Source organism: Hesperophylax consimilis, chromosome 30 (genome assembly GCF_061612785.1).
Source record: "Hesperophylax consimilis isolate HC1 chromosome 30, BYU_Hcon_1.0, whole genome shotgun sequence".
Lineage (NCBI taxonomy): Eukaryota > Metazoa > Arthropoda > Insecta > Trichoptera > Limnephilidae > Hesperophylax > Hesperophylax consimilis.
The window spans coordinates 9,794,381-9,818,173 of record NC_142865.1 but is presented as its reverse complement, the minus strand read 5'-3'; the positions used below and the strand labels follow the sequence as shown (position 1 = coordinate 9,818,173).

Below are 23,793 nucleotides of genomic sequence, written 5' to 3'. Positions count from 1 at the left end.
GGTAGCCTCTGTTGCCGCGGTAGAGCTGGTCCAATTTGCTCTTTCCGTTTGTGTTACCGGGTCAGGTCCAAAAATTGGTAGAGTAGTCCGTTGTCCAGGGTGAGGCGAGGGTCAGAAGAGAAAGAAGGCGAGTAGAGGCAGAAGTCGGAGAACAGAGAGAGACATGAAGAGTTTGCGATGGCATTGACTGGTGATCTGCTTTGGAGGGTGTTAGTGGCCCTTATATAGACCTGTTAGTGGTTGAACGCTACCACTGCCACTGTCTCGGGCACGATTCCTGGAATTTAACGCGCCCAAACAGGATGACTGCTTATGACCGGTTCGCTTTCTCTTTGCAACCTCTCTGTCTGCTTCCCTCTCCGACGTTTTATTTATTTGCAAATAACACATGTTACAATATAGTTTTAAACCTTCAGGCCAATTTGTTCACTTTTGGGAACAACTCATATGATCTCACAGAAATAGTTGTGTCTTCCTTAGTTGTAGTTAGAAATATGATCTAAACGGTTTTAGAAAGAGAAAACACCACGCTTTGTATACAAATCTAGAAGTTAACCAAAAACAATTATAATATACATGTAGCGATCGATGCTCCTAGAAGGTTCCAGAAAGATGACCGATATAAAATGCATGGGCCGCAAATTCTCTAAAAGGTTTGCGAAGCAAAATTAATTGCGGAATGAAATACAAATGTACCTACTGCCTACGAGCGCCTACCTATGTACTTACCCGCACTCGGCGGCGCCCGGCCCAATGTACCTACGCCCAGCAGGTACATCGAGTCGTCTAGACATTACGTGCATCCGCCAGAAGGTTCTAGGCATAATTCCAGCGCCGCCGAAACGTCTAGATCCCCAAAAGTGGTGACCCTGACGTGATGTGTTACCCCGACTACTCCTTTTATATCGGTCGTCTTTCTGAAACCTTCTAGGAGCGTCGATCTCTACATACACATTTATGAAACCAAAAGTAACAACCGTAATTTGAAAAAAACTTACGTGACTTATGAATTTTTTTTTAATTATTTTTATATGAAACGACAAAAAGGTGTATTGTTTTTTTTACGTTTTTAATTCATTTGTCTAATAGAATAAGCATATTTTTATATATTTTTCGTTATCAGTAATTTAATATTGCAAAGCGGAAATACTTCAACCGTCTGGCTGAGGCCTGAAGAGATAGTCACGTTAACCTAGTTTTATATATTATATGCTACTGTGAAACGGGACTAGCGGGAGCTAGTTCCCGAGACGAGAGTTTTATCTTGTGTGACTCGTCAAACGGTAATTATCAAGTCAAGCGCAGTACGTCCGACACATCAGTTAATACACTAAATAAATTTCGGTCCTACACAAACGGCATCTGGCAAGGTCGGTAGCACAGTTAATTCCTGTCCCTATGAAGGAAGGTTCAAAGCTCAGCGAAACCAAAAACATATATGTATATCTTCAAGAAGAGTAGTGAGTGTGCGAGCTAACATGCTTGCCAGAAGTTTCAACAAGTGTAGTCCTCCGGTGAAGAAGCAACTTTTCCAAACATACTGTATGAGCTTCTACAGTAGCGAGCTATGGACGACATACACACAAGGCGTCATGAACACACTCCGAGTACAGTACAACCACGCATATAACCTCCCCTGGCGATGCAGTGCCTCACAGATGTTCACCGAAGGAAGGGAGCATGGGTTCGCTGCTTTAATGCGCCACAGAATAGCCGGGACGAGTCAGCGCTACCAGAGATCGGACAACACTCTTGTCCAGTCCGTTGCCCAGTGGCAGGAAGCGCCTCTACACCAGAGATGGAGAATTTCACTCAAGCCACCATAGAGTCCTAATGTGTTCATCAATTTATTCATTTTTTATTTATTTCGATATTGATTTTTTTATGTATTAACTTAAATGTAAACTTTTATGGCAGGCAGAGCATTGCACACACCGCTCTGTCCAGCTGAAATAAACATTATTATTATTATTTTAAGATATTTAATAAAAAAAAACTTTGTTTTTTACGGTTTGATTTTTTCCTTTACGTTTATTGTACTCAAAACTAATTTAATAAATTGATTAAAATACATACATAAAATGTGTTGTCTATTAAATTAAATATAAATTTACTAGACTTTTAATGAGTATGTGGTCACTACAGTCAAATGAAATGTTTAACAGCCTATATATCAGAACTCACTTGTTCACACTGTTTTTTTTACACTAGACATTTCACTGGCCTGTCTCGGGCCTAGGAGTCGAATGGTCTGATGTAAATTGGCGACATTTGTTTTATTATTATTATTTGTTAATCCAATTTAATTCATTATCTCTTCCGCGACTAACTGGTGACAACTTTGCACAATAAAATTAAATATTGAACTTCTTCAGTTCGATTCATTATTAGATCCAAAATTAAATTTAAAAGATTCCCCACTAAAATCCAACACTTTATTACCAATAGCAGCATTGTTTGGATTGATGGCAGCGTTGTTTGGATTGATGGCAGCGTTGTTTGGATTGATGGCAGCGTTGAATGGATTGACGGCAGCGTTGTTTGAATTGACGGCAGCGTTGTTTGGATTGATGGCAGAGTTATCATTGAGACCGCTGGAGGTGGCGGGGGTTGAAGGCGCTCCGGAGATGGACATCTCCTCCATGGCCGGAGTGAAATTGAAGCGAAAAGTATTATCGCTCGACGTCAGGATGGCAGACTTTCTGAGAAACGTAGATTTGCCACTAGTTGATGCGCCGTTAGAAAACGATATATTATTGTTTACTGAAAGGTTAAAATAATACATATTTAGTTTGGTCAATTAATGTTACAGTAATTACAGCACAATTTATTAAGCCCCAAGCGAACTAGACAACTGCTCAATATGAATATAAACTCACTGAGATAGCTAGCGAGATTATTTATTTATTTATACGCCCATTGGGCTTTTACATACATAGTTCATAAAAAAATAATATTCTGAAGATTGTAAGTTCACAATAGTAAAAATATATAACCATATCCATTTGACATATTATAACAGCAAGTAAATAGTAAATGCATACAATAATTATTTGTAGGTATAAACCTGTTGTACAAAAATAAGAATATGCCTACTCCTAAGTTATACAAACTTAAATTAGTGAAAAGGAAATGTAAATGGTAGGTAATGGCAGCAGTAACATGATACGATACGACACATAGTGTATGAGGCCTTTGAATTAGAAAGTTAACGAAATAATTATTGGAGGTATTGTTAAAAAAATATAGAGTGTTTGACAGGTTGACGTGGCTTGTTAAATCAAGGGCGTTCGGTCTGCCATTTTACATACATTCTTTACATAGTTTATTGTAAGAAAGGTTTTAGGTGGTACGCCTGCTTTTTGAATGTATAAGAGCGAGATGACAGATCGACGTATAAAAGATAATGGATGCATCTGCTCGCTCTCTTTTCCCAACCGACAAAAATATTAAATATTAAAAAATATTAAAAATATTAACAGGACACTGTCACCTCGTACACACATGACACATGCAGCTGTTGGGGTAGAAAGCAAACACTGACAGCTGCGCCAAATATATAATAGTTATAATACCTCCAACTTCTACAATAGCGCCATTGAGGTTGTGGGGCTTAGTTTTCTTTCATACTTTAAATGGACTTTAAGCATGATTATGCTGTGATACATCACCGTCTAAAGCGGCCAGAGTTGCCGTCCAATACAAGTAAATACGTGCATTATTTTATTGGAGTTTGACTTATTATTAACACATTCTTTGCGGGAAACGAGAAAACTCATCATACGCCTTTTTACAGTAAGACACGGGAGACGAGTTTACTCGTTTTGTTAAACAAAGCGGTAAGGAGCGGGAAACTTGTAAACAAGGGGTTCTAAATGGGTGCGGGGTCATGTGTTTTCTATTGTCGGCGGTACCCGATCTATCTACCTGTCAATACAATGAGTTTGAAACACAAAAAAAAAAATCATTGTCGCGTATGTCCTGCTCACAAACTACAAATATGTGCAAGTTTTGCAATGTGCCCCTGCATAAAGGAAAGTGTTTCGAACGCTATCACACATTCAAGCACTATTAGGTTATAGTTTTTTTTTATATGTATTTTTGTATGAATAAATTTCGATATGTTATTTCGATTGTGAAATACTGTTTTTTCTATGATTCCCAAGAAAGTAGAAAGTTTTTGTTCATAAAAAAAAGGAATTACACATACATTGCTAAGTAAATAAATAGAGACATCCTTTTGAAGTAAAACACTGAAAGTTTCATCGAAAAATATCAAATAGATCATAAGATATGAATATTTAGCGGAAAGTCTAATTTTGGCGATAAAATTTTAAAAAACACCCGCGCTTCGCCCCCAATTTGGTGGTAAAATTCCCGACCATTAGTGTTAATATTCTAGGGTATTTGATTGAACTATGTCTGGTCATCTTGATGGGAAGAACGATGGAGAGTTGAATACCATGTTGGAACCAGGAGACATGTACAAACACACAGTGACAACCTTGGGGAACTTTATCAAAGAGACTGGGCTACTGTCAGAGGAAAAAGGTGACACATAAGGGTGCGTATAAACAGGACAAAATATTCGCGGTTCGGGTCGTGGAAATTTTATCCTGTTTATCCGTAGCATAATGGGCCTATGGCCTAAACCAAATCTCATCGTGGTAAATATCCAGATACGCTGGACATCCTTAATATGCACAAATTGTTTTAAAAACACCTAGACTTACTTTAAAAACAATGCGATGCATAATTTTCAGTCTACCGCGAAGCAAAAATAATGCATTTAAATAGTTATTTTGTTAAAATTAATCAACAAAAAATTTAACATCTTTTACCCACGCAATGCTTTTTTTGACTAATTAAAATAGGTTTTAGGAGAGTTTTTTTGTTCTTTTTTAATTAAACTTAAAACGGGTTCTTAAGTTCTTAGTCTGGGTTAAATAAAAAAAGAATAAAAAAACTTACCTAAAAACCTATTTTCATATCATGTCACATCAGTAATGAACATTCAAGATGGCCGCCAAGCAGTGGCTTTTGGGTGTACACTCGAGTGCTAATATTATAAAAAATGGCATTTTTGATGTTATTGTAGCTGAAAATGATTTTTATTTTTTTGGCTGTGCGCCGCACGGATTTCATGGAAATCTTCACACAAAAAATCGATTATTCAAGCCGCCAAGTGAACATAACGAATTTGTCAAATTTAATTTGAACGAAATAGCTATGTAAGTGCATTATTTTGCTTCTCATTGTTATTGAACTGATACAAAGTGTTTTAAAAATATTTTTTGCATTTTCAAGTACGCCCAGCGAATCTGTATATTTACCAACGTTATTTGTCTCAATTGAATTTGTAATGAAGCCATCAACACCAAAATTATACATGACTTTTACCTTTTTTGGCTTTCTTTTCCTCTGCAAGCATCTTAGCCCTGTAGTCGCCGAAGTGGGACCTCATCAGCTGTCTCTTTCTAACAGCCGGTTGATTGTTACTCTTCAATACATTCAAGATTTTTACCGACTCCTCCCCTGGAACAAGAAACCAACCATTACATAATGTTAGAGATACCTTTGCACACGTGTATCTCCTGCAGACGCCGGCGCGACACTAAGCTCAACACTGCACCTCGCCCCCCACTCCCTTACCTCCAGCTACTGTGATGACGGGATTTACATGGCAACAATAACATTAAATAATCTGCATTTAAAAACTTCTCGGGTATGACATACCCCATCACACCCACGCTGGGTTAATGAAATTTTGACTTACATTACAAAACAATAAATAGTTGGATAGTATTTAATTCATTTAATATTTAAACACAAAAAGATTTGGTTGAATCAAGGAATTGAACCCAGGACATCAGCCTTGCCGGGGCCAAGTTCCTTTAATTAATTAGCTATCCGATCATTCAATCGATTATGTTACACCATGACTAAGGATGGGTTGTTTCGGAGAATTTGAACAATTCATCAAATTTTAACGTTCATTTTCGGGTTCTGTGAAAGTCCTATTCAAGTTCTGTTACTATATCATTAAAGGCTAGTTGCTTGACAAAACTGAAATAAAAACAGAACTTGAAAAAATCTTTCACAGAACTTGAAAATTAACTTTGAAATTTGAAGAATTGTTCATATTCTCCGAAACAACCCGTCCTTAGTGACATTTTTTAAATGAACAGTAAATATAAATAAATGTTCAGTGATTGTTCAAAGTTATTCCATACAAATAGTTATAAAAAAATAAAAACTGAAGATGGTACACCTTTACTTATTTTGATTTAAAAATCACAGAATACTCTGAATAATTGACAAATCACTTCCAATTTTGAAAAAGACAGTTTAAGGCGATGCACTACGTCGTGTAATATTTTGAATTGAGCCGCTATCAATAACACACCTTACGTAGATGGCGATAAGGCTTAAATTCCCGCTTAACACCATCCACCTTTTTTAATTTATGCCATAAAAAACATGGCCAAAAATTGCCTTTTATTTTATTTTGTGGATGTTCAGGTACAAATATGTTTTTCGATCATTTTATAAATAACTTAATTTGCCACATTATACAATAAAACCATAACCGAAAATGGGTTCGTAAGTAGGAGATTTTGAACTTTAAACAGTTTTCATGGCCTATTACATTATTTTTTGCTGAGCTTATAAAAAGACTTATCTAAAAAATACTCGATTATTTCAAAGGCCAAGATGTATTCTACTCGCAGTATTTAATTAAAGCATCTGAAACATTTCTAGGCGACCAAATTTTCAAACCAATAACACGTGATTTTGCATTACTACGTAGTGCATCGCCTTAAATAGTTTTCTGTTAAAAATATTATAATATATAGGTAGGTAGGTAGGTAGATACTTTATCACTTGTCTGAATTCTTCACAGAATCAGTTCCAATTTTGAAAATGATCCGAGTTCCAGAGTTCATTGAACCAGAGTTACGCAGGAGACACACACACACTCTTTGAGGCCCCCACCTATGCATCATGTGGACACAACAGCTATGGGAGGACCATATCCTTCTGATGGCGGACCAGAGTTTACGAGGCAGTTAGAGCCCAGGCTGTCTCACAGTGGGGCCAGGAATGAGATGGGCACATCGCTTGGAAGCTTCTGTATTGATTTCCGGCACCAAAGCTGTGACCAATTTTTTTTTCCTTTTTTTTGTGAATTGCACCAGAGTCCCAACTGAATGACATCCCCAATCAGGATATGTTAGGACGTTGAAGTGAGTGGGAAGACGAAGGAGAAGAGAAATAGGAAGGTTGGGAATTATCTGGCTATTTGGATAAAGTCAACAAATACAGAAAATTTAATTTCAAGCAATGTTTAAATTTTTTTAACAGGGCGGTAGTGGGACTTAACCTAACTTAACCCAACATCCTTTCTCTCCTTTTACATTTCCCCATTTAGCCAATCCCATACGCTCTATCTATTGGGTTAGGTTAGGTTAGGTCGAGAGGAATGCACAATGCTCTTGTGACATGTCGAAATGTTTGCAGGGTAAATATTCCCCTAACCGCACTTTTTATGGTCACAGATTATGGAAATTATATTTTAACTTAATTTTTTTTAAGTGAAACCGCACAAAGTTCCAAATGCTCCCAACCGTCTGGAGCCAGTGAGACTATGGCATCCCCAATTGGGGTATTTGAGTCTATTGGAGTCTGAAGGTACTGGGGAGGGGAAGGAGATGGGAAGAGGAAGGTGGGGAAGTACCAGGCTATTCAGAGCTGGTCGTAGCCATTGCTATGTTTCAATTGTGAATTGTGGTCTTACACCAGGGCGACACTGAGAGTATCTTCCACTTTGATTATTACTTCAATTACTACAAAAAATAACGATTTACGTCTGAATAGATAGGCATTGTAATTCCATTCCATTTTTATTAAATCGAATTTTACCTTATAGAACGATCCCTTTGCCGCCATTGGGACATTTTTGATTATTTTTCTCTTATTCCGCTTCACTCTTAATACGCAATATTTCACTTTCAAATAAATGGATTTAGCTTAATTAATTCAAAACATGATTTATTATGTCGGGGAATCGGAAAAATATGCACTTTTAATTTTAATTTCGTTTATTAAGTCACTTACGCGATATGTCAATTAGTATGCAGGCGACTATGTTCATATCAAGAGTTGGATTATATTCATAGTATCGTATTAGAATTAAATCACAAACCAGTCTATACAAACCTAGCGTAGCCCACAAACTACTTGAAAACTGGGATATAACTCTAAAGGGGACGCGAGCAGGCGTTATTAAAGGTTCCCCAACATTTATAGTAACTTTTAGTAATATAATATAACTAAATTCAAGTATTAATTCAAAGTAAACATTCCATATTTACCGTGAAGCGGAATTCGTAACCTTTACCCATTTTTGTATGGAGTGACACTTGCCAAAGTTTTGTTTTAATAGCATATTGCATATAAATTACTCAATTAATCCCAAACTAAGAACCTAATAACCTATTTTGTTCATGTAAATAGTTGTTTCTTGTAGTAATTGATGAAACAAAGAGTACTTTCCATAATCTGTGTCTAAAAATGCGGCAGTTAGGGAAATAATTTGCCAAAATTTTAAAAAACAAAGTTTAATTACCTAGTTTAGGGTTAATGTTTTTATTTTCCAAGGTAGTCTCTAATTGTTGTATGCACCAGCAAACTTCGACATCGAATTTTCTGTCATTTTCCGAAGTCGATCCAGCTGTAGAACTTTCGGCAGATGATGACGGCTGTGAGTCGATGTTCTGCACCTTTTGTGGAAAACTCTTTATTTTTCCGTTCCTGTTATGCAACCTCGCTTTAGGGGGCATTTTAATTAACAGATATTTTATGTGACCCTTTTTCTTTAATCTCGTCGATTGTTATATTTTTATTACGGCCTAATACCATAAATTAATCACTCACCCTAAATAAATGCCTAATATTTTGACAGCTAGAAACATGTGTTCGCCATAGACACTACATAATAGCATAAATAAACCACTCTCCATAATAGCATAGCTTGCATCATAAATAATCGATTGCAAAATACACAATAGACATCATATTATGCTTTAAAAAATGTCAAAATGTGCAGTAACGATTGTAAAATATTTGCCTATACTTCACAATAAAAATAGAAAAATGTCAAACGTGCATGTTTATTTGAAAAGCTAAAAATTTAAACTACTCTTTATTTGTAACCGAGGATCTTAACCGCTTCAAGAAGTCATCAGATGCAGTTTTCTTTCGGTTTCCATTTATATTGTAATGCGGCGTTGCTAGATAGAATTGAACAGTTGAATTGAACATTGTGTTTCTAGTTTCTATTTATATCGCGCGTTCTATGTTATAAGGCGTGCCTTTACTTCACCATGATGGGGCTGACAGATTACGCTATAAGTTCAAAGCGTTTTATGTAACTCCCTATTGCTCGCGATACAATTCTATCCGGACCTGTCACATCTAAAAATATGATGTGTTATAAGTGTTGGCATTGCGACGATATACGATATTATCTGTTAGCCAGGCGATATTTTAAAATTATGCGACCCTCTCCTACAGCAGGAGAGGGGGTCAGAACAATTTACGGAGCGCCGTAATTAGCCAACTGTCATCTGTCAAAGTGACAGATCCCGTACAAAGAAATGATTTTCAGCGGCAGTTCCCCAATTGAACTGACCCCCTCTTCCGGGGAAGAGTAAAGCCTAGTGTGTCACCCCAACATTTTATGTAGCGTAATGTGTCTAAAATCTAAAAAGCCCTGGAAAAAGGTATTCTAGAGCAATTTGAAGCCGCGGGGTGAGGCCGAAGATGTTTGAAAAAAGACAAAACCTTCTTAAATTTTGAATGACATATCCTTTTCCTTGTCTCATGAAATACCCTAAAAAATCATAAACTGTTATAGCTGCATTAACAACACACAAAATTGATTAAGATTATAGTTCATTGTGCACTACTTAGCATACAAATCATTTCAAAAGTTTGTCATACAAGATGGATTTTCAATAAATGAAGTACTTATCTACCAAAATGTGCCATACGAATGTACCAAAAGCAGCAAAAGAAGCAAAAAACGATTAAATCGATTAACCACTCGATTCTTTTGATGTTTCGATCATGTAAATGTTTCGATCCTGCCCATCACTAGTGTGAGCGCGCCATATTATGAAGCTCACGCAAGGTAAATACTGAAACCTCTTAACAAAAATTTCTCTTAACATATAGTCTATGGTGGGAAAAAAAGATTAATCAGGCTAGGAAACATTTGACAGTAAATAATAAAGTATAACCTTTTTGTTTTTCATTTATTCAAATTTCTTGTTACTTTTATGAAGAAACTAAATATTTTAAGTGATTTTGAGTTTCCACTGACAAAATTTCCTCTTGAAAATGAACTGTAAAAGTTTTTTTTGAATGCACTGTCAGATGAACTTTGCCCTCAAGAAAAATTTCGATATTTTTCTGCTTCAAGGACGTTTTTTTTTTTTAAAATAGTTTTTTGGGGTAAAGAATGAATGGCTGAGTGCAATTATATTGTCTATGGTCGCACCTTTTTTTAAATGGCCTCACTTCCCCGTAGGCTATATCGAGAGTGGTTTATTTATGGCTATATCTGTGGTTAACCCTTTCACACCTGCATTATTGTGGAAAATATGTAATTCTTGATTATAATTTGGGAAACATATACTCCGATGATGTAGATATATTTAGCTCAACAATTTTTCATTATAAGTTCGCTTTTATACAGTTTATATCTTCAAATAGAACTGATTCATTTGGTGAAACGTAATCCGTTATAAACCAAAGAGAGCTAAAACTCTGGATGTGCAAAATAGTAGTTGGTTGATGTCTGATAAATTAAAAATATTTCTTTATATTTTTCTTGTTTATGTGAATATATTGTAAAAAATATACAAATATAATTGTTAATTCTACGACAATGTAACGAAGTACAAATAAACATGAAAAGTATTTATTACATCGTATGATATTTATTATTTGCACTTAGGTATTACATTTCTGCATTATTTTATCTGTATTTTATTTGTATAAGCCCTACGGGCGCGTTCAATAAATAAATAATTTAAAAATACCTAAGAAAATTAAATGGTACATATATTTTTTTTTATATATAATTTAGAAAATACTTTTCTAAATCGCTACATTTGCAGTAAAAAAAATTTAATTAAGTTAATTTTAAGTAGAGTACAAACTTTTTTCATACCAAAACAACTCACCGAAATTGAGTGGTTTATTTATGTAGCGCCCCTGAGGTGATATCTCACAAAAGCGGCTCTATACAAATTATCCAATAAATAATGGACCGTTCCAGCACTTCTTCGATGGTGATGACTGACATTTTTTATTTGTACTGTACTGAAATTTCACTAACCGGAGAATCTTAATATTTATATACCTACTAGTGGACCCGGGCAGATGTTGTTCTGCAACAGATCGCTAAAAAATGTGTTATTGTATGTATTTTTGTAAAACAATCTGAAAAAAAAATATTTTTGATCTCGACAACAGCGCCACATATAGGTTCCAAAATTATCTTATGTATCAAGCTGGAACCAACCATACACATTCAGAAAATTTCATTGAAATAGGTTGGGCGGTTTCGGAGATTAGCGTGTACGAACACAGTGACACATGATTTTTAAATATTGAGATATTATATATATATCACACGCGACAGATAAAAACTACATTTAAAAAAACAAACAGCGCCATCTGTAAAACGTAAAAGGAACATGCGCTATTGTTTCTCTATCTGCACAAATAGACTGACCCACAGCAACCCGTGGCGGGGTACAGCTAGTATAATATAAAATTTCTCAAACAAAATTGTTCGTACAAAAGTCGTGCACCTAATCAGATTTCTAAATAAAAAATAATAAAAATTTCTATAGATATATAACAATTTATAATAAAAGTAATGCAATATTTTGCAAGATTATCATCAAACTTAATTTGAATGCGAGCGATTCCTGCCCGAAACTATGTTATGAACTAAAATAAACCGTGTCACAAGGGGATTTAATGGAATATCTGCGTGAGAGAAAGACACGCGAAGAATGTACCCAAGAGATGTACCAATGGGACATCTCAGATTATCCCCAAATGCGCACTAGGAAATGCATCAAAGGACTGACTATTTGCACGCTGGTCGGATAATTACTAAAGCTTCAAGACTCGTCGCTTGAAAATGATTTGGATTAAATATCTCGTGGAGAGTATCCCCACTGTCCCCAGGTGAAGAACCGCCACTGGATCTCGGGAACGATAGTGTAAACTGTCGACGACTTCAATTTTATTTCAAACTAGCTGTACCCCGCCACGCATTGTTGTGGCTCAGTCTGTCTGTGCAGATAGAGAAACAAGAGTGCATGTTCCTTTTACGTCCAACAGATGGTGCTGTTTTTTCCTGTCATCTATATAATGAATTAACTAAACTATGTAAGCTCGGTATCGATGGAAAACTTTTAGACTGGTTCGCAAGCTATCTAACTGATAGAGTTCTACTAGTAAAAATCAATTCATTCCTTTCCAACCAATTTATAGCTACAAGTGGTGTACCGCAGGGGTCTCATTTAGGCCCAATATTGTTTTTACTGTTTATAAACGATATTGTTAATATATTTGATAACGATATAAATGTGTTACTTTTTGCAGACGATTTAAAAATATTTAAAAAAGTAAAAACCGTTGAAGATTGTATCAGTCTACAAAAAAACTTAAACAGGTTAATTAATTGGTGCACTCTAAATAAACTATATCTCAATATAAATAAGTGATATTCACTAAGATTTTACAAAATAAGTCAACCAATTATTTATTCATATTATAGTCGAAGAAATTAATGACCTGGGCATCATTTTCGACTCTAAATTAAACTTTATATCTCACATAAACTCAATTAACAATAAGGGAATGAAAATGCTTGGATTCATTCTTCGAAACTCCAGAGGCTTCAGAAATATTTCAACCTTGAAAATTTTGTATACATCTTTAGTTCGAAGTCAAGTCGAATATAACTCCTCGATCTGGTCCCCACATTATAAAATACATTCAGATTCAATAGAAAAATTCAACACAAATTCCTAAGACACATTAACTTTAAACTCGGTATTCCCATTGAAAGTATAAACTTTTTTTTATTTTTTTTATAGTGAATACCTCACAAGAGTCCCAACTGCTCCCGTCTGGACCCAGTGAGACTATGGCATCCCCAATTGGGGGATGTTGTGAGGCTGAAGGTAAGTGGGGAAGGGAGAGAGGAAGGTGGGGAAGTACCTGGCTATTCAGATCTAGTCACTAAACACGGCTAAAGCCATTTGGAGCAACGTTTCAATTCTGAATGGTGGTCTTACACCAGGGCGATACTGGTAGTATCTTCCACTCTGGAACGTGCCGCAAATATACTATATATTATTTTAATTAATTAATTGTGAAATAACACAAATTAATCAAATAAAATTTATTTGCGCACGCCGGGTTCGAACCCGCGACCTTCGGAATGGCAGTCCAATGCGTTACCACTGGACTATGCCGGCCGTCAATATAATTACTTAATGAAAAAATTAAATTTATTAAAACTCTCAGATCGAAGAATTATATCCGACTTAATATTTATGTTCAAAATTGTAAATGGTAGTGTAGACAACCTTGATTTAATTAACCTCATTGAATTTCATGTACCCATAAGAGCTACTCGTTCTAAAACCCTCTTTAATTGTAACAATTCTAAGACTGAAGATTTCAAACACTCGCTTGTACCTAGATTACATGAAATTAGTAATAGGTACGCAGATGTAGCGGATCTGTTTAACTGCACAGAAGCTAGGTACAAAAAGGCTTTAATATCATATCTTTTAAATCATGACCAATAAAATGTAAGTCTACTCATACTTACGTAAAAAGTCAAATAAATTTGTATTTAAAATGAACTGCCTGGGGCAACTGAGGAAACTTGAGTCAATAAAAATAGTCAATAAGGTGAACCAACAGCTTGATTGGCACTTACCTACTTTCAACCAAAACCTGAATATAAATGCATACATTTTAGCTATTGTAATATATTATATCATGTACCTATCTATACTATCATATATTTCAATCAATACTAATGTAACCTAGTCTACCTATAAGTTTTGCATGTACTTGTCTCTCTAACTTTTTATATCCATCTAGAGTTTCTGTTAATTGTATATTTTCTGATGTCACTGTTTTATAATTTACTGTATATGGTATATTTTATACTGTTGATATTAAAATAAATAAATAATTCAGGTATATAAAAACACTTGTATTTGAATGCAACGTTGTGCCAAAATTTAAAAGCAATCGGTGAAAAATTTTCGGAGATTTAAGATTTTGAACAAATGAACATTTACATGTTTTATATATATATATATAGAAGATTTGTATTGATCACTCTTCTTGGGTTTACCTGATCAGCGTTTTACATAACTTTTTTACGTGCCTATCTGCCCGAAGTCAGTGGGACGTAGACATAGTTGGGAAGTACCTGGCAATTCAGATCTGGTCACAAAACATGGCTTATGCCATTTCAAACATTTTTACATATTCTGAATGGTGATCTGGATACTGAGGGTGTATAAAGTTAACATACAATGCAAAAGCGAATATGCCCCCCTGGTTCTAAGGTCACATTTAAAATTATTAGTCACTAGTAAATTATTTATTTAAATCACTAATGACGAGACATACGCTAATATAATATTTATAAAGTGACTCGTGGTGACTTTCACATCATTATAATATTGCTGTTCACTTCAATGACAAAGTGATTGTCTTCTCTTTGACCTCAGTGAATCAATTCACGTATTTATTGAATGCATTTAGAAATGAGATCCCTCAGGCGTATGTGTGTAAAGCCGTGTTTGATAGTGTTATGAATTTTTTGTGCATAACAGACTGTGTATCCATTTACAATACATGTAACATAAACTACACATTATAAAAAGAAAGGAAGAAACATAAAACCCACATTATAATGGGTAATTTAAGGCTTTTACATGCCCCTTGAATCCTTCAAGGCTGCTGTTAAATATGTCAACAGTCTTAGAAACACTATTTAATAGCGCCATACCTCGTGTCATGACAAGCCGGTAAGTCCATTCTGCTATGTGGGATACATAGCAGATCATGGTGCCGTCCCTGTCTGTAGTTGTTTGGTACAAATAACTTATAGCATTCCAGAAGGTATGGGCTATCGATTAAAATATTAATAACTTTGTACGCCATTACTGCAAGGGCCTCAACAAACTGTAGCCTCCAAAGAAGTAAGGCTAGCAGTCCATAATTGAGTGCTGATACCAACCCTTATGAGTGTGGCAGTGAGTCATAGAACTGGCAGAGAAAGGATGAAAGTAGACTGAACTGTAGAAATGAGATCCCTGTTTTATTTTTTATGTGAATACCGCACAAGAGTCCCTACTGTTCCCAATTATCCGGAGCCAGTAAGACTATAGCATCCCCAATTGGGGTATGTTGTAAGGCTGAAGGTAGTAGAGAAAGGAAGGAAATGGGGAAGAATCTGGCTATTCAAATCTAGTCACCAAACACAGCTAAAGCCATCTCAAGCAATGCTTCAATTCTGAATGGTGGACTGCGTAATGGTAGTACAGTGCGATACTGACATATATCTTCCACTCTGAAACGTGTCACAAATACACTATATTATTTTTATTAAATTAATTGTGAAAAAACAAAAATGAATTGAATTAAATTTACTTGCGCATGCCGGGATTTGAACCCGCAATCTCCGGATTGCTAGTCGAGAGCCTTACCCCTCGACCACATATGTAAGGCAAAACCATGTTGGTCCGTTTGACAAATGTGGAGATCTGGAAAGAAACCAACTGAACAAGATTACGAAAGGGATGCTTAGATGGTTAAGCCATGTGGAATAGAGTGCCAAGAAAATTAATAATGCTGAAGTGAATGGTAGAATAAATCAGGAACACCCGAGGAAGACATTGCATAACCAAATACTTGAGTAGAGTCAGGCTATTAGAAGAGTATGTATGAGATGATACATTAAGGCGATGCACTACGTCGTGTAATATTTTAAATGGAGCCGCTATCAATAACAGCCCTTACATAGATGGCGATAAGGTTTAAATTCCCGCTTAACACCATCCTGTTTTGATTTATGCAAGAAAAAAACATGGCCAAAAAGTGCCTTTTATTTTATTTTGTGGATGTTAAGGCATAAATATTTAATTTTTTTCGATCATTTTATAAATAACTTAATTTGCCACATTGTACAATAAAATCATAACCGAAAATGGGTTCGTAAGTAGGATATTTTGAACTTTAAAGCAGTTTTCATAGGCCTTATACATTATTTTTTTCTGGGCTTATAAAGACTTATCTAAAAAATACTCGATTATTTCAAAGGCCAAGATGTATTCTACTCGCAGTATTTAATTAAAGCATCTGAAACATTTCTAGGTGACCAAATTTTCAAACCAAAAAGACATGATTTTGCATTACTTCGTAGTGCATCGCCTTAATGTGAATAGTTAACTCCGGACAGGCCGCACCAAACGTGAACCACTCCCAACTAGCAAAAAAATAATTAAGCTGCCAAACTTGCAAAATAAAGTGTAAAAATCAACAGACGGTTGATTTGTGAGCATTCTTAGTACTAATTTTCTTTAGTCATTATTCTGCTTACTAATAATGCAACAGATGTCTCTATTGTCACTACGACTTATCAATAGAGCATTGAGTGGTAACTTCCTGTTTTACCATTTGGAACAATTTCCTGTTTTTTGATATAGAATCAAATTTTATCTCTTCTAATTTAAAACTCAATGAACAACAGCTTGTGACCAAGTCGTCCCTTTCTATATTATTATATTGGAAATGATTGGAATAATAAAAGTGATTGACCTGTTATAACTGTGCCCATTATTTAACAGTGTATTAGGGCCTTCACATCCATGTATGTTTTATTCTCAAAAATACAAAATATTCATACGCGTTACTCGTCACACCTAAAATGTGTAATTCCTTCAACAAAAACAGCATTTGCCCAGCGACAATTTTCCTATATTGCTCCCAAAATATTCAATTCACTTAATATAGATACCAGAAAATCGGAAATTGAACATCTTTATATAAAAAATATTCAGAATTGGCTATTGGTAAATGGAAGGAACTATTGCAATGAATGTCTCGTGTCATTAAATTAAATTAACTGCTCTTTTATTCCATTATATGTATTCATATGATTCTTTATCTTTTTTTCTCTCTCTTATTTCTGTATATCCTAACATCTTAACGTTGTAATCTAAAGAAATATGGCTACCATAATACGGGCATGTGCCTAGTATGGTGGCTGTAGAAAACAAAAACTGTAATCATTTAAATTTATATGAATAAAGAAACACCAAAAAAATTCTGTATGTAACATGAATTTTATGTAGAAACTTCACTGGTTAATGCAAACATGTAATTATTTATATAAAATTGTAAAACTGTTTGTTTCCTAATAAACTAAAATTTTTAAAAAAAATTCAATATTTATTAAGGTGATTTATTTGAGTTGTTATGCCAAGTTACACTTCCTCCTTCTTTGGCCAACGTCAACAGATGGACACTATAACGCTGTCTGAAACGTCGGCTAAAGAAGGAGGCATAATACCCCAAAAATAATCACGATAATACTGTGAAAATCATAGGTAGTAGGTACTTAATTAAAATAAAAGACAAATTTTACACATTATTTTATTTTAAGATTGTACCACTAATTATTATACATATTAATAAAAATAGTTTGTACAAATAAACTATCATATTGTAGCCAATAATGGATAAAGTACATTGGTTAGAGAATGTGGACATAAATAAAAACGCAAAGAAAAGGTGAATAAAAACCCTAGAAGTGATACCTATCAATGCTAGAAATCTCAGACAGGCCGATAAAATTAACAATTTTGATACTTCAAAATTTTTGATCGATTTCAGCAAAAGTAAGGGAAAATTGGGCTTACTTACATGCCCATAACACACTTCTATCCATTTATGTATATATTTAGTGCATCATAACATTCTATATTCAGCAGTTATTTTACTGACTGAGAGAGAAATCCTGTGAGAGTGGGTCAATTCTGTCAAGATGGTAGTTGTGTTTGATAGTACCTTTTTATTCCACCAGAGCGCATGAGCGTTGCCACTGTTGCGAACTGTCAAGTCGGAGTAATCAACATTAGGCGAAGGCTACTGTTCACAGAATTACTTGTTTATATAAGTAATCATTATAATATATCTGTAGTTAGAATTGACACATTGAAAAATATTTACAATTTGAATGGAAGAGAAAAACAAATGAGCTACTAGATAATTTTTAAAAATAATAATAATTCAGAACTTTTTTTCTAACCACAGAAATATTTTGAAAATAAAGCATTTTAATGCTTGCGAAATTAAAGCATTTTTCATAATCTATTAATTTTAAAAATATATTTCTAAGTCAGTGAAAAAATAATGCAAGTTGCCCATTAATTATGAAATAATTCAAAAGAATTGACATTTTTTTGTGCGTATTCTTTAAGGAAATATAAATATTGGAAAAAAATAAGATTAATAAAAATTTGAAGACATTTTTAATTTAAAACATTTGAGCCAAGTAAAAGTTACTAAAACATTAGAGAAATTTTATATTACACGAAGAAATTTTTTGACATTATGTAAACAGTAAACACAATGGGCCTTACCTAAAATAAATATGTTTTAAATTTTACACAATTACTTAATTAACACTTTTACATTAATGTTTGTTAATCAGTTATGTAAAATTTAAAACATTTTAGTTGGTACCTACCTATGTGAAAATCCCTTTATTAAATCACAAAATATGAACATTTTTTTCCAATATTACAAACATTAAGAAAAGAAAATACACATAGTATTTTAGTGATATATCTGCAGTCCTACCATTTAACGAGGTTGTCTTCAAATATTTTTATTTCAATGAAAATGTATCATATTTAAAGAGTTAATAATGACAATAAAATTAGTTTTTCAATATTTCCAAAAATGATGAAGTTATGAGCTTTCAAAGTAAACTTGGGTAAAACTTAAGCAATGGTGTCTTGAGAGGTACAATTCATAATTCAAATGTCAGTGCTGCTGTACCGCCGCGTAAGTACCGCAAAGTCACAGGCTTTTCGGTCAGCAGCAAATATCAACATTTGACGGCTTATATTTGCGGTATTTTCAAAAAATTCTTAAAGTTCTGTCAAAAAATTTTATATTACTTGTAAAAAATGTGAAATTTCATTTCAGGAGACTATCTCTAATTCCACAAACACAAAATTCCCCCTATAATAATTATATGATTTTAATTCTAAAACCTAGAGTTTGATCATGCTGACTTTTAAATATACATACAGTAAAACAGTACATTTACATCTCAATGTCTTTTTAAATAAGGTCCACTAGATAACGATCAACATTACATGACGCAAACTTGCAGTAATTGAGTGTACGATCAGAAAAAATTCAATATATTTTAGAGATGCACCAGGATTCAAACCTGCAACCATCCGATTCAACGATATAATTAGGCCGTAAAGTGCGTTAAATGCGAATGGGTGAAAATAAATGAGATCTGGGCCCACCCCCAATACTATTGCGTTAAAGTATTGACCGTGTTAAAGTTCCCCTGTGAGGGTGTCAACAACAGAAATCATTAAACAGTTTGACGTACCAAATATACCAAAATTCTATGCCAAAAATATTCTGGTTCAACATCTCAAAAAGGCAAACACCTAAAACCAGAGCAAAACAAATAGACAAGCTAAGGCCCAGTTGTTTTGCAGAAATTCACGTGTGGCAAAGTCATCAAATGGCAATTCAGCATCATTTTGTTTTTTGAAACTTGAAAGTTCTCATTAACTGCCGTTTCAAGCTTTGGACAAATTGTGATCAGCAAAAGAGAACAACTATCATGTTTATTTATTTCATTTAACCTTCCAGTGGGCGCGCTGTCGTAAAATTTACGACAGACGCGCCTTATCGCTTCTCCCACTCTTACCACTTAGTCGTCAGCATCGAGCTTCGAGCTATGGCTAGAATCAAATCAAATGTCAAACATTTACCGCAAGATATAAATGTTTTTCTCAAAGTGAATTACGGTCGGGAAGTTTAACCGAAAACAGAAGCTTTCCAAAACGCGGTGTTTGTCGGTTATGTGCACTGGATAAGAAAAGATCCTCAGCATCAATGAAGTGTTGCCATTGCCAGTCCTTTACATGCAAGAACCATTCTTCAGTTGAGGTGGTTTGTAACAATTAAAGGATGAGAATATTGATTCTGACTAAATAGGTCGATAAAATATTTTGTTTTGAAATATTAACATGTTTAGAGTGTTGCTTCGTTTTTTTTTTAAGAAAGTCAAATAATTACTGCCTATTATCATTTTTCATATTCTTAAAAAAATTCCCTAACATTTGTGTAAGAAAACAACACTTACATGGAGAAAACTCGATGACGTAAAATTTACGACAAGCGCCCGCTCAAGGGAAATTTCTCAACGCGCCCACTGGAAGGTTAAACGCCCATAGGGCTTTTACATACAGTACAATTATGTTTTTTAAATACAATAACAATAAAGAGTTTACATAATATATGAGAATATACAGATTACATAAAATATAAGATTTAACAATGTTGTTAAGCTTTTCAGTTTATTACAATTTGATAGAAAGGTGAAACGCTCCTAGAATCGGATATTAACTGGGACTGTTTAAATGTCAAAAAAAAAATGGCTGAACGGCCATTTGATGACAATGTTACATTTGAATTTCTACGAAAAAACTGGGCATAAATATATCTAAGTGTAATACTACTTTTGGATAAAGAAGCTATGAATTTTTAGCTTTAAAGTCATACATGTAACAAACTCTCACTCACTATCAAACAAATTAAATTTAAAAAATAATTACTTTAAGTCCACCAAATTTCGGAATTATTAGAAAAAGAACAAACTAGTATTTTGTCATAGAAGTTACTGGAAAGACTCTGCACTAACCATGAAGTTGAATCATAGAAGTCGCTGAAAAGATTTTACCCTACCCATGAAGTTGAATCATAGAAGTTACTGAAAAGACTCTACCCTACCCATGAAGTTGAATCATAGAAGTTACTGAAAATACTACCCTAACCATGAAGTTGAATCATAGAAGTCGTTGAATATCTATCCAAAACCTAGTTCTCCTCAACACAGGTCTCTTAGTGAGGGACTAAGAAAAAATTCTGTATCTCTTCTTATATTTATATTTCACATACATTCCCAAAATGTTAAAATGATATATATGTAGTAATTAAAAAAAATAGTAATACATATGTACACTACTGAGTAAGTTACATGGTTAAAATAAAATATCTGTTCATCCAGAGTTATACTGTTTTGAAAGCGCTATTAAATTAACTCATCGACACGGTAGTGGGTATAATATTTCCCCAGAATTTGAGGTAAAAATGTTTACAATCAGACAAGATTCAAGTGAGTTGTTACTATAATTGTGTACAAAAATATGCTAAAATGCGCACCATCTCCAGCTGAATTTCGACAACCGTCGAAAAGGTGTCTCGTTCGCTAGAACGCAATCGGAATATTTCTTTTTTAAAACTTTCAAAACAGTATTACTCCCAACGGACGGACATTTACATTACAGTAACTTATGTTCTGCTTAAAAATGCCTATCCAGTGTAAAATATGTCATTTCAATCGAGGGGTGTGCCCAAACTTCCCAGTCCACTTTAATCGCTATCTTCATCCTGCATTTGTCTTGCCACAAGCATGGCTTCTTCTTCCTCCTCGTAACCAGGAGCGTACGATCGCACTATTACTATGATGATATAGAGATGGGCCATAAAAAATAGGAGACTCTCGAACCACAGTTGCAAGAAAGTATTCTTTCCGCGAAACTCGAGAGCGTGTGCCGAAAACAACCACGCGGCTTGTGTCGCAAGCCAAATGCAACAGAGAAAAATACCGCGTGTCCGTTTGATATTGAAGTCCGATATGCACAACGGAAGAAGCGACAGATACCAAACAAAGTACTGCGAAGTCAACACCGAATTGTACGCGACCATTAATGTAACTTCTAAGAATAACGCAAAGTTTAAAGTCTTCTGACGACCGTACCGAATGCCAATGTGAGTGATAAGCAGGATTAGTGGCACGGTTCTATGCCAGTAATGCGCATCGTCGTCCGTTAAGTACTGAAGGTAGAAATACACGGAAAAGTTGTGCCGCGTGTCTTTTCTGAACATGTGGTAAAGATAGCTTTCAAAGATGAACTCGTACCCGTACGCACGGTAAAAAACTGCCGTCAAGAAACCTAACGACAAGATGCAGCCTGCAACTAGATTCATCTGTTTCCAGTTCGGTATGAGCTGAATCAAATCGGAAAATAATTTTGTGTTTTGGAAGATTTTGAAGTCAGATATCGCAAAGAACATCGGCACGCTGAATATGATAGGATATAAACGGAAGTGAATTGCGAGTCCTAAAAATATTCCAGAGAGGAAGTATTTCTTTGTTCCTCGCACCAGTTCTGTTTCGTGGAAAATCAAAGACATGATTACTAAAAACGACGCTATCGTATCGGCGTTTCCACGTGTCGCTATTACTATGGCTAGCGGATTGTAAAGCCAGCCGAGAGCGCATAGAGACGCGGTCCTACGAACAGCGATCATGTCTAAAGGCTTACCTTCTGCTAGGAGAATCTTATTCTCGATCACCAGTTTTTTTATGGCTACCCCGACGAGAATATCGACGAGGGAAAACAAGATTTTGCCGAAGTTTTGATTCAACAAGACGTTTGGCACCATCATCATGGCGAGCAGTGGTGAATACCGATATGTGTGTCGTTTGTATGGAGACTCATCGTTGACAATGTGCCGTGCCGCGTCCGTGAAAACACGGTAGTCCACATCCGTGTAGGGAATGGAAGACACCTGATCGTGAAACTGTCCGTACAGAATCAGAAACAGTCGGATGATCGTGGCAATCACCAGATGTGTGCCGAACGGCAAATTGACAAATCTTTTAGAAGCCCGCATCTTGCGAGTATATAAAATACTACAATTCAATCGATAATAATGTGATATATATCTTAGCTATATAAACTTTCTAAACTAACAACTTTTATTTTAAAAATTCAATACCTATTTTTGGCTAAAAAATCACTATTTTACAATAACAATGTATAAAACAAACGCTAATTCTAATCACACTGAAAACCCACTCGAAATCTTTTAAAAGAAACCCTGTCCTGTAAGGGGTTAATTAAAAAAAACTCTACTACATCAAACTCCGCCTAAACATCCTCACTCTTTATTATTATCAGTCAAATAAATACGTTCTCTATGTCTATTCTAAATTATTTTCAAAGACAAACAAGTATTTTCGATTTCTTTTTCAAAGACAAACAAGTCTATTTGATTCCTTTTTCAAAGACTTCAACACTTTTTCATTCTATTTTCAAAGTCTTGTCTTCATCTGTTTAGCGGCTTGCATCATGCAATTCTTCAATTGTTGAAATTCCGCAAGACAATCGTCTTTACTGACTTTGGCTTCTTTGATTACGACGCATTTCGCATAAACGGATGCGGTCTCTCCGCATTTACCCAACAATTGGGGGTACATACCTAACCTCAATTTGGCCCTCTTGGTGGAATCCATTTGGAACTACAAATATAATTTTAACATAAATTTTTTTTTAAATATTT

General features: G+C 34.8%; 3 protein-coding genes across 3 annotated transcripts; all 3 read right to left on the bottom strand.

The window, feature by feature from the left end:
* Window positions 1–1,708: 1,708 nt before the first annotated feature.
* Window positions 1,709–8,978, bottom strand: LOC149409614 (uncharacterized). Its single transcript, XM_089649547.1, has 3 exons — window positions 8,630–8,978; window positions 5,401–5,535; window positions 1,709–2,763 (listed from the first exon to the last, which is right to left on the bottom strand). Exons 1-3 carry the CDS (start codon window positions 8,841–8,843, stop codon window positions 2,372–2,374), a joined length of 741 nt encoding a protein of 246 aa, XP_089505673.1. The 5' UTR covers window positions 8,844–8,978; the 3' UTR covers window positions 1,709–2,371.
* Window positions 8,979–17,797: 8,819 nt separating this feature from the next.
* Window positions 17,798–23,131, bottom strand: PIG-M (Phosphatidylinositol glycan anchor biosynthesis class M). Its single transcript, XM_089649578.1, has one exon. It carries the CDS (start codon window positions 23,122–23,124, stop codon window positions 21,817–21,819), a length of 1,308 nt encoding a protein of 435 aa, XP_089505704.1. The 5' UTR covers window positions 23,125–23,131; the 3' UTR covers window positions 17,798–21,816.
* Window positions 23,132–23,533: 402 nt separating this feature from the next.
* LOC149409612 (NADH dehydrogenase [ubiquinone] 1 alpha subcomplex assembly factor 8) lies at window positions 23,534–23,772 on the bottom strand. Its single transcript, XM_089649581.1, has one exon. The coding sequence runs from the start codon at window positions 23,744–23,746 to the stop codon at window positions 23,546–23,548; it is 201 nt and encodes a 66-aa protein (XP_089505707.1). The 5' UTR covers window positions 23,747–23,772; the 3' UTR covers window positions 23,534–23,545.
* Window positions 23,773–23,793: the final 21 nt, after the last annotated feature.

What these genes read in the sequence shown, in the direction of transcription:
- LOC149409614 (XM_089649547.1), bottom strand. Translation starts at nt 8,843, where the DNA reads ATGCCCCCTAAAGCGAGGTTGCATAACAGGAACGGAAAAATAAAGAGT. An exon ending in AAACATTAACCCTAAACTAG is followed by an intron (nt 5,536 to 8,629) that starts GTAATTAAACTT and finishes TTCTTGTTCCAG; the next exon opens with GGGAGGAGTCGGTAAAAATC. An exon ending in GGAAAAGAAAGCCAAAAAAG is followed by an intron (nt 2,764 to 5,400) that starts GTAAAAGTCATG and finishes TTAACCTTTCAG; the next exon opens with TAAACAATAATATATCGTTT.
- PIG-M (XM_089649578.1), bottom strand. Translation starts at nt 23,124, where the DNA reads ATGCGGGCTTCTAAAAGATTTGTCAATTTGCCGTTCGGCACACATCTG.
- LOC149409612 (XM_089649581.1), bottom strand. Translation starts at nt 23,746, where the DNA reads ATGGATTCCACCAAGAGGGCCAAATTGAGGTTAGGTATGTACCCCCAA.